The 12,220-nt window shown below is 43.5% G+C and overlaps 1 protein-coding gene across 5 annotated transcripts in view; it reads left to right on the top strand.

Moving 5' to 3' along the window:
• LOC112570605 (DNA repair protein RAD51 homolog 2-like) overlaps nucleotides 1-8,768 on the top strand; it is a 45,063-nt gene extending 36,295 nt beyond the window's left edge. Inside the window, exons 11-12 of one of the 5 annotated variants that reach the window (XR_003100659.1) lie at nucleotides 1,426-1,503; nucleotides 5,685-5,795. Coding sequence is in view for 2 of the 5 variants with exons in the window: in XM_025249137.1 (XP_025104922.1) it covers nucleotides 5,685-5,785 (101 nt within the window). In the remaining 3 variants the exon portion in view is untranslated. Of the gene's footprint in view, nucleotides 1-1,425; nucleotides 1,747-5,684 lie in introns of those variants that run through there. The other 4 variants (XM_025249137.1, XM_025249132.1, XM_025249135.1 and 1 more) reach the window with 4 other exon arrangements.
• The last annotated feature ends 3,452 nt before the right edge of the window (nucleotides 8,769-12,220 follow it).

Raw genomic sequence — 12,220 nt, 5'->3', positions numbered from 1 at the left:
AGGAAAGGAGTTACAGGTGTTCTTCCCCACGTGTAGGTGGCTACACGTGCGCACTTTATCGGCTCCCGCGCATCCACGCCTTTTGTTTATGTAACCCCCAGAAGTCAAGATGCGCGCATGCGTGGAGGCCGCTATCTTGTTGCTGCTTTGTCTTTTTCCATCTCTGCCCACGGGACCGGTCTTTGAAGTGAAGGCAAACTCTTTATTGTCTCAATAAACAATGGCACAGCCTCCCACCCCGCCCAGAGGTTTTTGCCTGTTCTCATTAACTACGAAACGGCCTCTCACCTTATGCTTTCTCCTGTGCTAATCTTACGCCCGAGGCGATAGAAAAGAGCTCGGTTTTTAAGGAGAAAAGGGCGTGGATGTGGACCAGATAGCTGTGGGATTTTTCTTGCCGACGTATTTTTGTGTCGAAGGGTTTCACCTCTTATCCCCCTCCACCTCGCTTTCCATTCCTAACTCTCATAATTACACAGGACTTTGGATGCTGTGATGCACATCTGACTTCACTCAAGGTTTTTTTTTTGTGTGTGTATGGGGGTAAATCTGTGGATGCTTTGTCAGAATTACTTACATCCCTATTCCCCCTACCCCCTCAGCCCATCCCACCAACCCACTTCCCCTTTGCATCCCTCCTAACATTTATCACGGAAGCAAAGAAATTTGCCAACGACTGTAATAGCATGACAAAAAGGCGAGGAGTTGGTTGGAGGGTGGGAATGGGGTAGGGGGAGGTTAGGATGACAGCGAACCGGCAATGATGAGTTTGTTGTGAATACCCCCGCACAGAGTCCGATTTCAAGCTCGGGGTGCTGGGTTCCCATGGGCAAGTCAAATCATGTGTGAAATTAGAACTGAAAGTGCTGGCCGCCTTCCGCAGGCCTGATGTTTACACTATGCTTATCTCGCCTTCCCATCGCGACCTTCTACCTTAAAAATCAATTAAACTGCACTCGCCGCTGCCTGGCTCCGCCTGAATGCCTATCTGTCGGCAGCAGAAAGCGGCACGGCCCTAGATAACAAGTGTGGATTGCAGGCTAACTGTTCTACAAGGCCTGCTCCCTGTCGCTTGTGTTGTTGTAAAAGTGAAGGAATGTGCACAGCTGTTGCGCCCCCTTTGATTACTTACTGAAGGATGTACCGCGCATTATCGGGAGGAGGGGGGAGGATGCTGAGTGTGGGCTCGTTGTTAGGCAGAAGTAGGTGGGAAGAAGACCTGTGCACTGTTTGTGTGGCTCAGCTGTCTCCGAACACTGTCTAGCTGTCAGTTCTTCCTCTCTGGACTGATCGTTTCCACCAGCCACAAGGCTCGTGAGATGACTTCAGCGGTATTTTTCGTATTTCATAAAGCCTTCAGATCAAAGAATTTTCCAAATAATGTCTTTTTTTTTGTGTTACATTTCTGTTGGGTTTTTTTTTTATGTGAATGGAGAACTGGCCCCAAGAGGAGTATGCAGTTCCTAATTTGAAACCCAAAAGTGTTGTGCCGTGCTGACACCGGTGAGAACGTGTTTCACATTAGTCACGTGATCATCTTCTCGCTCGTCTTTCCCCCGCCCTCCTCCTCAGACTTCATCATTTGTTACCCGTTACAGATTGTAATCATGCAGACGCATGGACGTGGCACGAACTAAACACAGACACGTGACTCTCCCATTAAGGTTAAGTCACACTGTGACATTTGTGATATTTCAACATTTGTCAGTCTTGACGAACTTTTCACACCCTAAGCTGCGTTCATTGGTTTTTTAGGGGTTTTTTTGGGGTGAGGGGGAGTGAGGGGAAAGGGCTTCCACCTAGAGGTGATTTTGCTTTATGAGGAGGGAAAAAAACAAAAACCAGGAGTACCGGGACTTGCGAACAGGTGTCACACACAGTGAGTGGCCCGAGACAAGATCTGAATCCGATCCATTCCAGGGCCTCCCACTAAGCTGTGAGCGCGCTGACAATACTGCACATGTGCACTTCAAGCGCATAGTCGAACCGGGTCACTAGGCTGCAGTAGTATGAACAATAAGAAAATTGCAGACAAGCAGTCATGCGCCAAGGGTAGTCGGAACGCCGGGGGTGGGGTTGGGGGGAGGGGCTGCATGCATGCGATTGTGCTTCTGATGGCGCTCAGACCAAAACAAGCAAAGGGAGGCGGAACGTTTACAGTGGCAGTGATAAGCAGCTTCCACCACTGTAAGTGATGATCAGTGCCAACATAATGATTACTTTGGTTTATTAGTCAGTTTTATGTGTTTGTAACACTGTGTCGGAACTTCACATATAATTACAATATAATATAGTGAGACATATTCATGAAAAGTGAGGTTGTAACTAGAGTACACAGTTACAGATATTTAGGTATGATTATCAACGATACACTCACCTAGAAAGCTCATGTTGACATGATTGTCAAAAAAAAAAAAAAAAAAATGCAGAGCCGCCTTCACTGTTTGAGTTAATGCCCGCCATGAACTCCTGCAATTATCCTACACTTCAGTAATATCACTAATATGAAGCATCGTGACCTTTGACTTAGTGTGCTTTGGTAGAGCATAGCCAAACAGGAAAGGGACAAGCTGAACAAAAACACCTAAAACAGCGGGAGGGGTGATTGGGAAGGGGCAGAATTAATTAGAGACAGGTATAACACAAGCTTGTGTATAACAACATACGCATAGATAGAAGTGGAAGTCTTAGAGTTCCCCGAGCCAGAACCTAACGATATCTGCACGGAGGCAATCCACATATGCAACCCAAATCATGGCTAAGACAGGTCATTGAGTGAAAGGTTGTCATACAGCCGGCAACCGTCCCCGTTTGTTGCTTTTTTGGTTTTTTTTAAAGATGTTTTGTATTGAATTGTATTTATCTTTAGCTTACGAACAGATGGATACAGTTTAATGAAAGCGGTTAAGTACTTAATTAATATGATCAACTTTAAAAAAATAAAACATACCCTTTCATTTTGAAGTCTTTTTTTTTAAAAAAAAAAAAAGTCTTTGCCTGCTGCTGATGATACCACACCCATCAAAGACTTCACTTTAAGCGTACAGAGATAAGGCTTTCTTTTTCTTCGACTCATTGGCTATGATAATGAAAATGACAACAAACCACGTTTCCCTATGCCTACCCTTTATCTGATATTCTTTGAAAGATGAGTTAAAAGAGTTAGTGTTTTTATTTCTTGCGGAAAGACAAACACTGATAAAAACACACACAAACACATGATTTACGTGTGGTAGTATGCAGACAAAGAAAAAAGTAAACAGGACAAGCTGAAATACCGCTTCTTCGTCTCGCTTGCCGCTATCTTTAAAAGAGGCGAACTTTACAAGGTTACCGATAAACTGGGGCTTTTGTAGCTCTTTTACAATTCCTGGCGGGAGAAGCGCTTTCTTCCAAACGAAATCCGCGCGGCTGCCAAAAGCGTGGGGTCTTTCATCCTCAAATTCACTTTCTTTTCGAGTGCTTGGCGAGGACAGTTGGCTCATCTGAGGAATGCCAGAGTCTTGGGAACTGCCTGGCCTATCGTCAGCGCCCCGCGGTTTTATGATGGAATGGATTTCAGCCTGTCTGACAGCTTGTGGGAAAGCAAGCGTGTAGTGTACTTCCGCGCTTTTGTCCTACTTCCTTTTATGAGGTCGTATACCTCGCTTCTTGTCCGGGTGTTTTGACTGTCCAAGGTAGGACTTGCGCATAAAATCTTTGCATGTTTCTGTTTGAACTTAGTGCGTCGATTATTTGTATCTTCGAGATAACCGTACAAAGTAGTTGCACTCGCTGTTTAATCCCCCCCCCCCCCCATCCGTTATAAATAAATTAACTCCTTTATTTCAATATTTTGAGGGCTTATTCTCATCAGAAAGCTAATATGACGGATTAACTTAAAGTTTGAATTACTGCAAGAGTTCATGGGCAGGGTCCTCATCGCTTGCCCCGACCCCTCCTCCTTCCGTTGATGTCGTGTCTTAATTAGAGAATAATTCTGCTCTGCATACTGCAGGCTCCTCACGCCATGTTGTTAATAGCTATAAGGTTTTATTTCATTTGTACTTGCACGACCGTACCGCATGCTTGGCACACCTGAGAGCTGCACCGAGAGCAAGCTTTCTTCTGCGCAAGCGCACGAGGAGTGATAATGTTGATGATGGAGGGTACGGGGAGGAGGCTCCCGAACAGTTTTAGCAGCTAATTTACACACAATGTCGACGATGCCACGCGTGGAGCCTGTAGTATGATGGCCTGGAGGCATCATAATTGATGCTCTAGTTTCCAAACAGTCCCGTGCCGCTCGTCTGAGGAGTGCGCCCTCTTTCCCACGGCACGTGTAACGCGAGAAGCATGCACCTCAGGTGGGTTAAAAGCTCGAGCAGGAGCGTGCGAAGAATGAGTGGCGGGTGGCGTCACGGCGTGTGCAGCGCGTGGAACGAAACACGCACGCTCAGAAACGGAAAAGACGAAAACTGCACAGCACGGACATGTGGGCTCACGTGCACACGCACGGGGATAAGAAAGAAGGAGAGAACAAAGAGGTGGGAAGAACTGCCAACAGAACTTTCTCTGAAATGACATACCTAATGGTGATGTATCAGGTCGGTAATAAAAGTTAAAGGACCGTAGTCTCTTTGATAAAGTAGTCCGGTTAAGTGTATGATTTAGTTCCAAGTTCAAGAACTCACGCGCACACACGCGGAGTAGAGGATGTATCACAAACGCATATGTTAAGTGTAGTTTCCGTTTGCTGTACTTGTCCATTGGAGGTGGATTTTCTTTTTATCACGATAAGGTATAAACTGGTTTGTTGACTTTTTTTTAAGAAGCCGTTTTTTTTAAAGCTGGTTTTGAACAGCTATCTTTATTTCTGGTAGTACCGCAAAATGAAAAACTCGCGTTTCCATGTCTTGCTTGTAAGGTGTGGTTATTACGGTAATTAAATTCCTGAATTTTAGTTCGCGTAAAAACCCAATGCACACTAACGCACACTAACACACAAACACACAGTTATCACGAGTGCCACAGAGTGAAGACGGCACGCTAGATAACTCTTGGACTACCACACCCTGTTCCTGAACACATCCTCCGCTCATCTCCTGGCAGCTGAAACCTGTGTGATTGGATTTGTCAGCACCATCATCTTCAGAAAACACCGGTCGCACACAACCATTTCGTTGTCCCACATGGTAAGGGGGCTGGCGGGTGGGGAAGAGAGAGAGAAGGGTGGCCTGGAGCTGTAATTGGTAATTGACAGGTACCAGCCTCCCTCCTATACCTGCTCGTACTTGGGAGATGGGAGTAGTTGCTGTAGGACCTTTGCCATAGGAGTGCTAGTAGTGTTTGACTTCAAGGATGGCAAGTGGGAGGGACACGAAAAGTAAGGATTCGTGCGAAACGAACTAAAATAGTCGACAGGTTTTTTTTTTTAATTTTATTGCAGGCTTGGTCGTCAAGCGGTCACAAAATTGTACAAGATGAAACAAAAGATGTAGGTTGCCACAAACAAATAAACGTAAGAAGTCTTGGTTTTATGCGCTGGATGATAATTAAATTTTTTCAGGCGGAAATCTTTTGTTGACGAAACAAATTAATAATGTTATTATTCTTGTTCTTTCTTCTGCTGTGCAATTAAATCGTCTTACTGGAGGAGGATGCGAAACTGGCAGTAAAACGGATGTTGTGTTCTGTACTCCCAGGGTCAGGTGTGGCGGTCCACCCATGTCAGCCACAGGTAAAGGCGACTGAGGGCAACAACAGAGATTTGATTGCGGAGAACGTGACACAAACACATCACTGAAAGCCTCCAGGGTGACTGAGTCCATGTCAGATTTCCACGACCTGCACCAAGCAGATACAGTTATGATGACCTGCTATCGTACAAACTGTCTTGAAGAAGATTTCTCAGCACTCAAGGAGAGTGATAAAAGACGAGCTACATTTCTTCTCCGTCCTCTCTGGGTAAAAAAAAGGGAGGGAGAAATATTCTCCCCCTCTAAAAGAAAAGCAAGTGCCATCCTCATCTCCTCCATGTAGAGTGTCCTCTTTCCAGCCCCTTGCATCGCCTTTTGTCGATGGCCATCACTCGATGACGTGCCCTGCCTCCCCGCCGAGTACAACTTGTGTTTCACGTGGCGGCGGTAAGTGAAGCTTTTTGGGTTGTCCAACCACGTCTGTCTGCGGGAGGATTTATCGGTAACGGCTCCGGGCTTGAGATAGCAATCTAGTGTCATCGCCGGTGATACGGATGATAAACTACCTGTTTAAACTGCTACCCCGTGCCTCGGGAGCTGTTACACTCATACTGAAAACAGCAGCCTTCAGCTGTCATGGAGAGGTAAGGAGTGGGGAAACAGGGGAGAGAAGGCAGTGGAGAAGAAAATTGTAAACGAAGGGGAATAATTAAAGGATTTGAGGAATAGGGTGGGAGCCCTCGTAAAGTAGAAACCTAGACCAAAAAAGAAGTAAAAAGTAAACTTCTGCGAAGAAAGAATGTAGGATGCGTTAACGTAAATCTTTTTTTTGTTCATCTTAACTTGCAATAAAAGTTAAGTAAATTCAATATCTGCAAAAAATGTTACTTTTTAAAATTGTTCCTTAGAAAATAAAGGAAGACAGCGCTCAGAAAAAATCAGTCACATATTTTTACTAATACCAAGTAACAATTACAAAAAGAATGACATACTCTCAGGGTTATTTTCCATTGCCCTACCCCTGTTCAGGAAAAAGAAATGTAGATTTATCAGTGTAATGATCGGTCAGTGCTGTTAGAAGACGATTCTTACAAGAAAGGATCGATTGAAGAGCTTGGAGGTCGTAGACTGCAGGTTATTAAATAGAGTAAAGGAGGGGCTAGCAGAAAAAAAGAAATCGTTAAAGACAAAGATGGTCTCAAGAACAAACGTCGCTCCGAACATTAAAAAAAGGAGCCAATTAAATGGAACGGCCACACGGTATGTGGGAAAGAGAATTAGGTTTTAAAAAAATGTTCACAAAACCTGAAAACATCATCATAGTGAGAATGGGAAAAATCTGTACATGATTTAAAGCAAAAGACAGCGCAAGTGACATTGGAGTTTCTTTTGATGGATCTTAGCTCAGCAGGGAGTACGTAGTGAAGATGGCATCCTAAGAGCATTTTATTTTGCGGCCGTGAGAATCTAGGACTTGCAGACATAGTGCTGAATGATGTAGTTGTAAAAGAAATTTAAAAGCCGGGTGGCTGTCGTACCGAGACCAAAACGCTGAGACCTTTGCAATTGCCTCTCTCTCCCCACCCCCCAATACCACCATCAATACAGCCTTCACTATGTAAACAGAACAAAACACACACAGAAGGATCCTGATATGTACAAAATCATCAAGATCGGTAGTGGGTAGACTTATTTTATCTGATTTACTTAATTAATATTGAGAAAGATGGTGATTTTTTTTTTTCTCGATTATCTTGATGATGCTAATATGTTGATCGCCAACAGTAAGAAAATCAGTAAGACACTTTCCACTAAAAAATTATTGAGTGACAAATATCAGTTTCACGAGTGAACCATACCTTCAGTCAAGTTATTATATTTGGGGGCAAAATCCACAACTTTAGATATTATTTTATGTTTATGCTTTAATGCAGTGGGTGTGGTCTGGGTAATCTGTTGAGTACCTACGCATTAACTCTGGACTGGATGACTTGATCCCCTACCCCGTACCATCAGCCCTTCACGCAACCCCAGAAGAAGGAAGCATTTTCCCAAAAGCCGTATATTAGTGACAGTCCCTATTTTCCAGCCTTCCCATCAGTTGTCTAATTCACCGCAAGCTTGGAAGCAGCCGGCAGGGCAATCACTTTTGAAAAGGAGAGTTGAGGTGGAATGAGTATCGTCTCCCTAGGGGAAGCCCTTGATACCATCTTGACTCAGACGTGTTTACATCTGGAAGTTGCAGTGATAGAGTCAGAAGCTGAATTGAATGGGACCGCAGACAGCCAACTTACAGGCCAGTACACGCAGTGTAATTGCCAAGAGACCCTTAGCTCGACGAAGCGTTTGTGGAGCTAAGCTTGCTTGGACATGCTTAAGAAGTTCTAAAGAAATTTTAGCACCGACTTGTACAAACAATTTTGATGCACGAGGTTTGAAAGAGAGAGAAGGCGGGGTGAGAGAGAAGGTTGGTGGCACAAAAGATCGCCAGACGAAAAACGTTTGCGTTGTGAAGAGGTTGGGGGATTAAACGTTGGCGGGAGCGGGGAGGCTGCGAGGAGAAAGAACTGCTTTGAAAATATGGAACTGTAAACGTGGATAAGGATACATAAAAATCTAGGAGCGGCAAGCTGAGATACACAAGCGTGCAGTGCAGAGCATGAAGGTAAATGGGGACCAGATGGGGGGAAGAAGGTCGGGAGATAAGCTGAGGTTTTGCGGAACAGTTGAAAGAACGACAACCTCACGTCTGGACAGCGTCTTCAGAGCAGCAGGGGCATGGGCCAGTAATTAAACCAACTTAGTGGGAGACGGTCTTATCTGATGCAGGGATCAACTACAAGAAAGTTCCATAATTATACTTAAAATAAGAGAGGATGAACATTAAAGATTGTATATATTATTATGATTACCTTAATGGAAATGTTAAATTTTGTTTAATGAGCTTCATATCGCTTTTACTGATTGATAATTATACTAAGTTGGTATATTAAGTCGTAACCACAGACGCAATAAAGTAACAAAATGTATATATATAAACCTGTATGATCCATAAAACATTTTAGCTCACACCTCTGAAAAATATTACTAACAAAACACCTTTAAAACCTTAGATGTTGTTCTTACGCTCAGTATGATCAATATTGATAAGAAAAATGAGCAAATAAAACAAGGTCATCATGATTTAAAACAAAAGTGTTTCGTGAGGATTTTATTTTCGCATCCTTAGATTGATCACAAAGAGCGATATCAGGCGTTAAAAAACAACAACAAACAAAAACTTTTTATTGCTCCCATGGTAAGGGCAATCATCTGGCGCTATACGAGCTGATGGCAGAGGGGTAGCAGACTGTCTGTACGTGTGAAAGATCTTGCTGAACTACATCAGTGGTCTGGTTCACGTTTTGGGTGAGATGTCTGGACCGTAATATTCACAAGGTAATGGTGTGCATGCCCACTCCACTTCGTTTTACTGATGCTTTATGTCATTCAGTGTGTGGTGGCAGGGGGAGAGAATATAAAAGATTACTTCCCACGTGAGCTGTGTCGCTAAACCTGCTGGGTCCATTATGTGTAATACCTTTTAAACCTCTTAAAGGAGAACATTAAAAATGTCGCGAAGATAAAGACAAAAAGATGAAAAAAAACATTAAGAGGGCTTGTGAGTTTAACAAAAGGGTTTTTTAATTTTCAATAGGTGGCCCACTCGAACATGTTTTTTAACAGAAAACGTTTTCCAGCTTTGACAATGTTTTAACTTAAAGATAATGTCCTCTACTTCACTGGTAAGGACTTTGTGGCCAAAATGCATTTGAAAGAAACTGCTGTGGCTTGTCTCCTTCTCCCCTTAGTTTAACAGATTTCTCATAAAACTCATGATGATGGAAGGGATGCGATAGTAATCGGGAGCTGGAGAGTATATGTTTTCTCTCTTTTCTTACCTCCAAAACATTTCACAGATTAAGGAAAAACTCAAACACTCTTGTCTTAAGTTGAGTGCATTATGGGTCTTCGAATTCAGACATTATTCCTGGAATCGCATGAAAGTCGTTCACAATAGGGGGTTGAGACTGACGTCCGCTTCATCCACAAGCCTGAATACACATTAACATAGTTGTAACACAAATAAAAAGATGCTGTGCAGCCTGCCATCCAGCCAGCCAGCGTCACAGTGGCTCAGGGAGTCAGGTGCCCCGTGTGCTGCGCAGTATGGCCGTCTATTATTTATAAGTCAGGGGAAAGCGCGCGAAACTATCTAATTACAAGCCGCACGTGCGGTCAATTTTGTTTAATAGTCCTTTTATTCCCCAAATACTTGCCTTTCTGCGGCGCAGCCATCTTCTTATCACTCTCCCACGCCCCTCTATACTCTTCTGGGTTTTTTCCCCAGACTCCCCTACCCTCCTTTTTCTCTTTTACGTACTCGGCGAGTCATTTATTTCTCTTCTCTCTTTGTTCGCCACAAATTTCTCTGTGCTTACCCTAAGCCCTCCACCCTCTGGTCCACGCTCTGTGCTCTGACTCCTCGCATTTTTATCGTGTCGAGTGAGACAATTTACCATTCCCAGTTCTGACACTGCATAGTTTCCACCTGTAACCTCTGACCCCAGAACCAGGAAACGACTTGCAGGTTAAGTATATTCGCGTGGCATTATGCCGATGGTCTTTCTGTTGCGCGGATATTCTTAATTAGCCACAGCATTATTGGCTCTTGGGTCAGTCCATTCTCTCCGAGATACTGCGGTAATCTCACACACGCACGCACTGTCGTGCTTGTCTCTTTGTTCGCCGAATTGAGAGATACTGCATGAAAGGACATGGCATTCCCAGGAGCCTGCTTGTGCCCTTGGTGGAGACCAGAAAATACAGCAACTTAGAGGCGCAGACATAAGGGCAATTGTGCTTCAGTTTCCAAACATTTTAAACTCCTTCAGTCTCCCATGACTCTCAGAACAGTCTGTTGGGTGCTTCAATTTATTATTAATTATTATTGCTTGTTATTTCCGTTTTATCTCCTTCTTCGGGTGCAGTAAACGTATGTTGATGATCTCTGCAGCCATACGACTGAGTGAACGAGAGAGTCTGGATGAGCGGAGGGTATATCAGTCTCCATTTGATATTATTTACATCACCTTTGTCCCTCCTCCCCCTACACACACTCTCCCTGACAAACACAAATACCACGTGACTTTCACAGATGTTTAATCTGTTCTAGTTAAATGTTGGTCGCATCCACGTCATGAAAAAAATCCTGTATACTCCAAAGCTTGGGAAACATGTCTTCACTGGTTAGATACTTTATTTCAGAGAGAAGCAAATTGCAATGTGCTGTGGAGCTTTTTCGCAGTCGCTTCCCTTACACCGCCGTGAGTGAGCTTCTGGCCTGAGTAATGCCCCCTGACAGCCACTGCGCTGAGTCACCATGGAAGACCACTAAAAGAAGCAAACTGCGAAGAAAAGAGATATAAGGAGGAAGCAAATATTAAATAAGGGACTGAAAAAATACTGAACTCTTTGGTTTTTTAAAAAAATGAAAGGCGCAGGCTGAGTGTTTAGACTGCGCGCTGATGTCATAACGAGGGCGGAGGGATGGGTTGGGAGAAAAAAAAGAAAAGTGAGTTTTAGGGCGAAAGTCACCAAAAAAAAAAAAAAAAGAACTCAGAAATGACATACGGATGATAGAGGAAATAAACAAGAAATTTAATGGAGTCGCAAGTATGCATCTCTCTCATTCACACACGCACGCGCGCATACATAAAAAGTCATGTGCAATCGATAAGCTTTTTTCCCCCCGAACTTGATCTTGAGTTTTCACGAAGGTCGGTCAAGGACTGTGGCCATTTTAAGTGATTGCATACGTGGGCCATTCAGCCAAGTGCTTCTCTTATCGTTAACATTAATGGATGCAGTGAATGCACAGTAATGAACAAGCTGAAATCAACAGCTTGTGATCAAGCGCAGCTGCTAAACATGTGGAGGAATAATTAAACAAACAAAAAATTAGCAAACTTATCATCTTCGTTCCTCTCATCCATGAATCATTAAATCATTGGCGGGCGTTAATTTAAAGGCTAATCCGAGGGCAAAGTAATTATAAATAAGTTCATTAAAATATATCAATTCTCAATATCTAGGTTAAAAGCGTTTTCTCTTATGAGATAGAAAGCTTTGAACCATCTTCTGGGTTTTTGAAAAAAGTCAGGGCCTTATTTTAAGTGACATCACAAATATGCACGCGCTTCATTAGCATAACCCTTAAAGCTCTTGCATTGGCTTTGGCCTTTAGTGAAGTCCAAATTACAGATTTCGGTCAAATCAGGTGCATTTCTAAAAATATTCTTTACATACTTTTGTCAAAAACTAAAAACTAATACTTTGTATGTGTTTTCATCTCATTTCTATTTTTGTGTGTGACTCGAGTAAGCCTTTAAATGCGAGCAGCCTGCAGGCCACTTTGCACGAGAGCCAACCGCAATCATTAGTCAGTCGCACGTGTTTCATCGCTGCCCTTGAAATTATCTGTCAGACCAAGAGCCGGGCAA

The sequence above is a fragment of the Pomacea canaliculata genome, linkage group LG8 (genome assembly GCF_003073045.1).
Source record: "Pomacea canaliculata isolate SZHN2017 linkage group LG8, ASM307304v1, whole genome shotgun sequence".
Classification (NCBI taxonomy): domain Eukaryota; kingdom Metazoa; phylum Mollusca; class Gastropoda; order Architaenioglossa; family Ampullariidae; genus Pomacea; species Pomacea canaliculata.
This window is presented reverse-complemented; position numbering and strand designations above follow the sequence as displayed.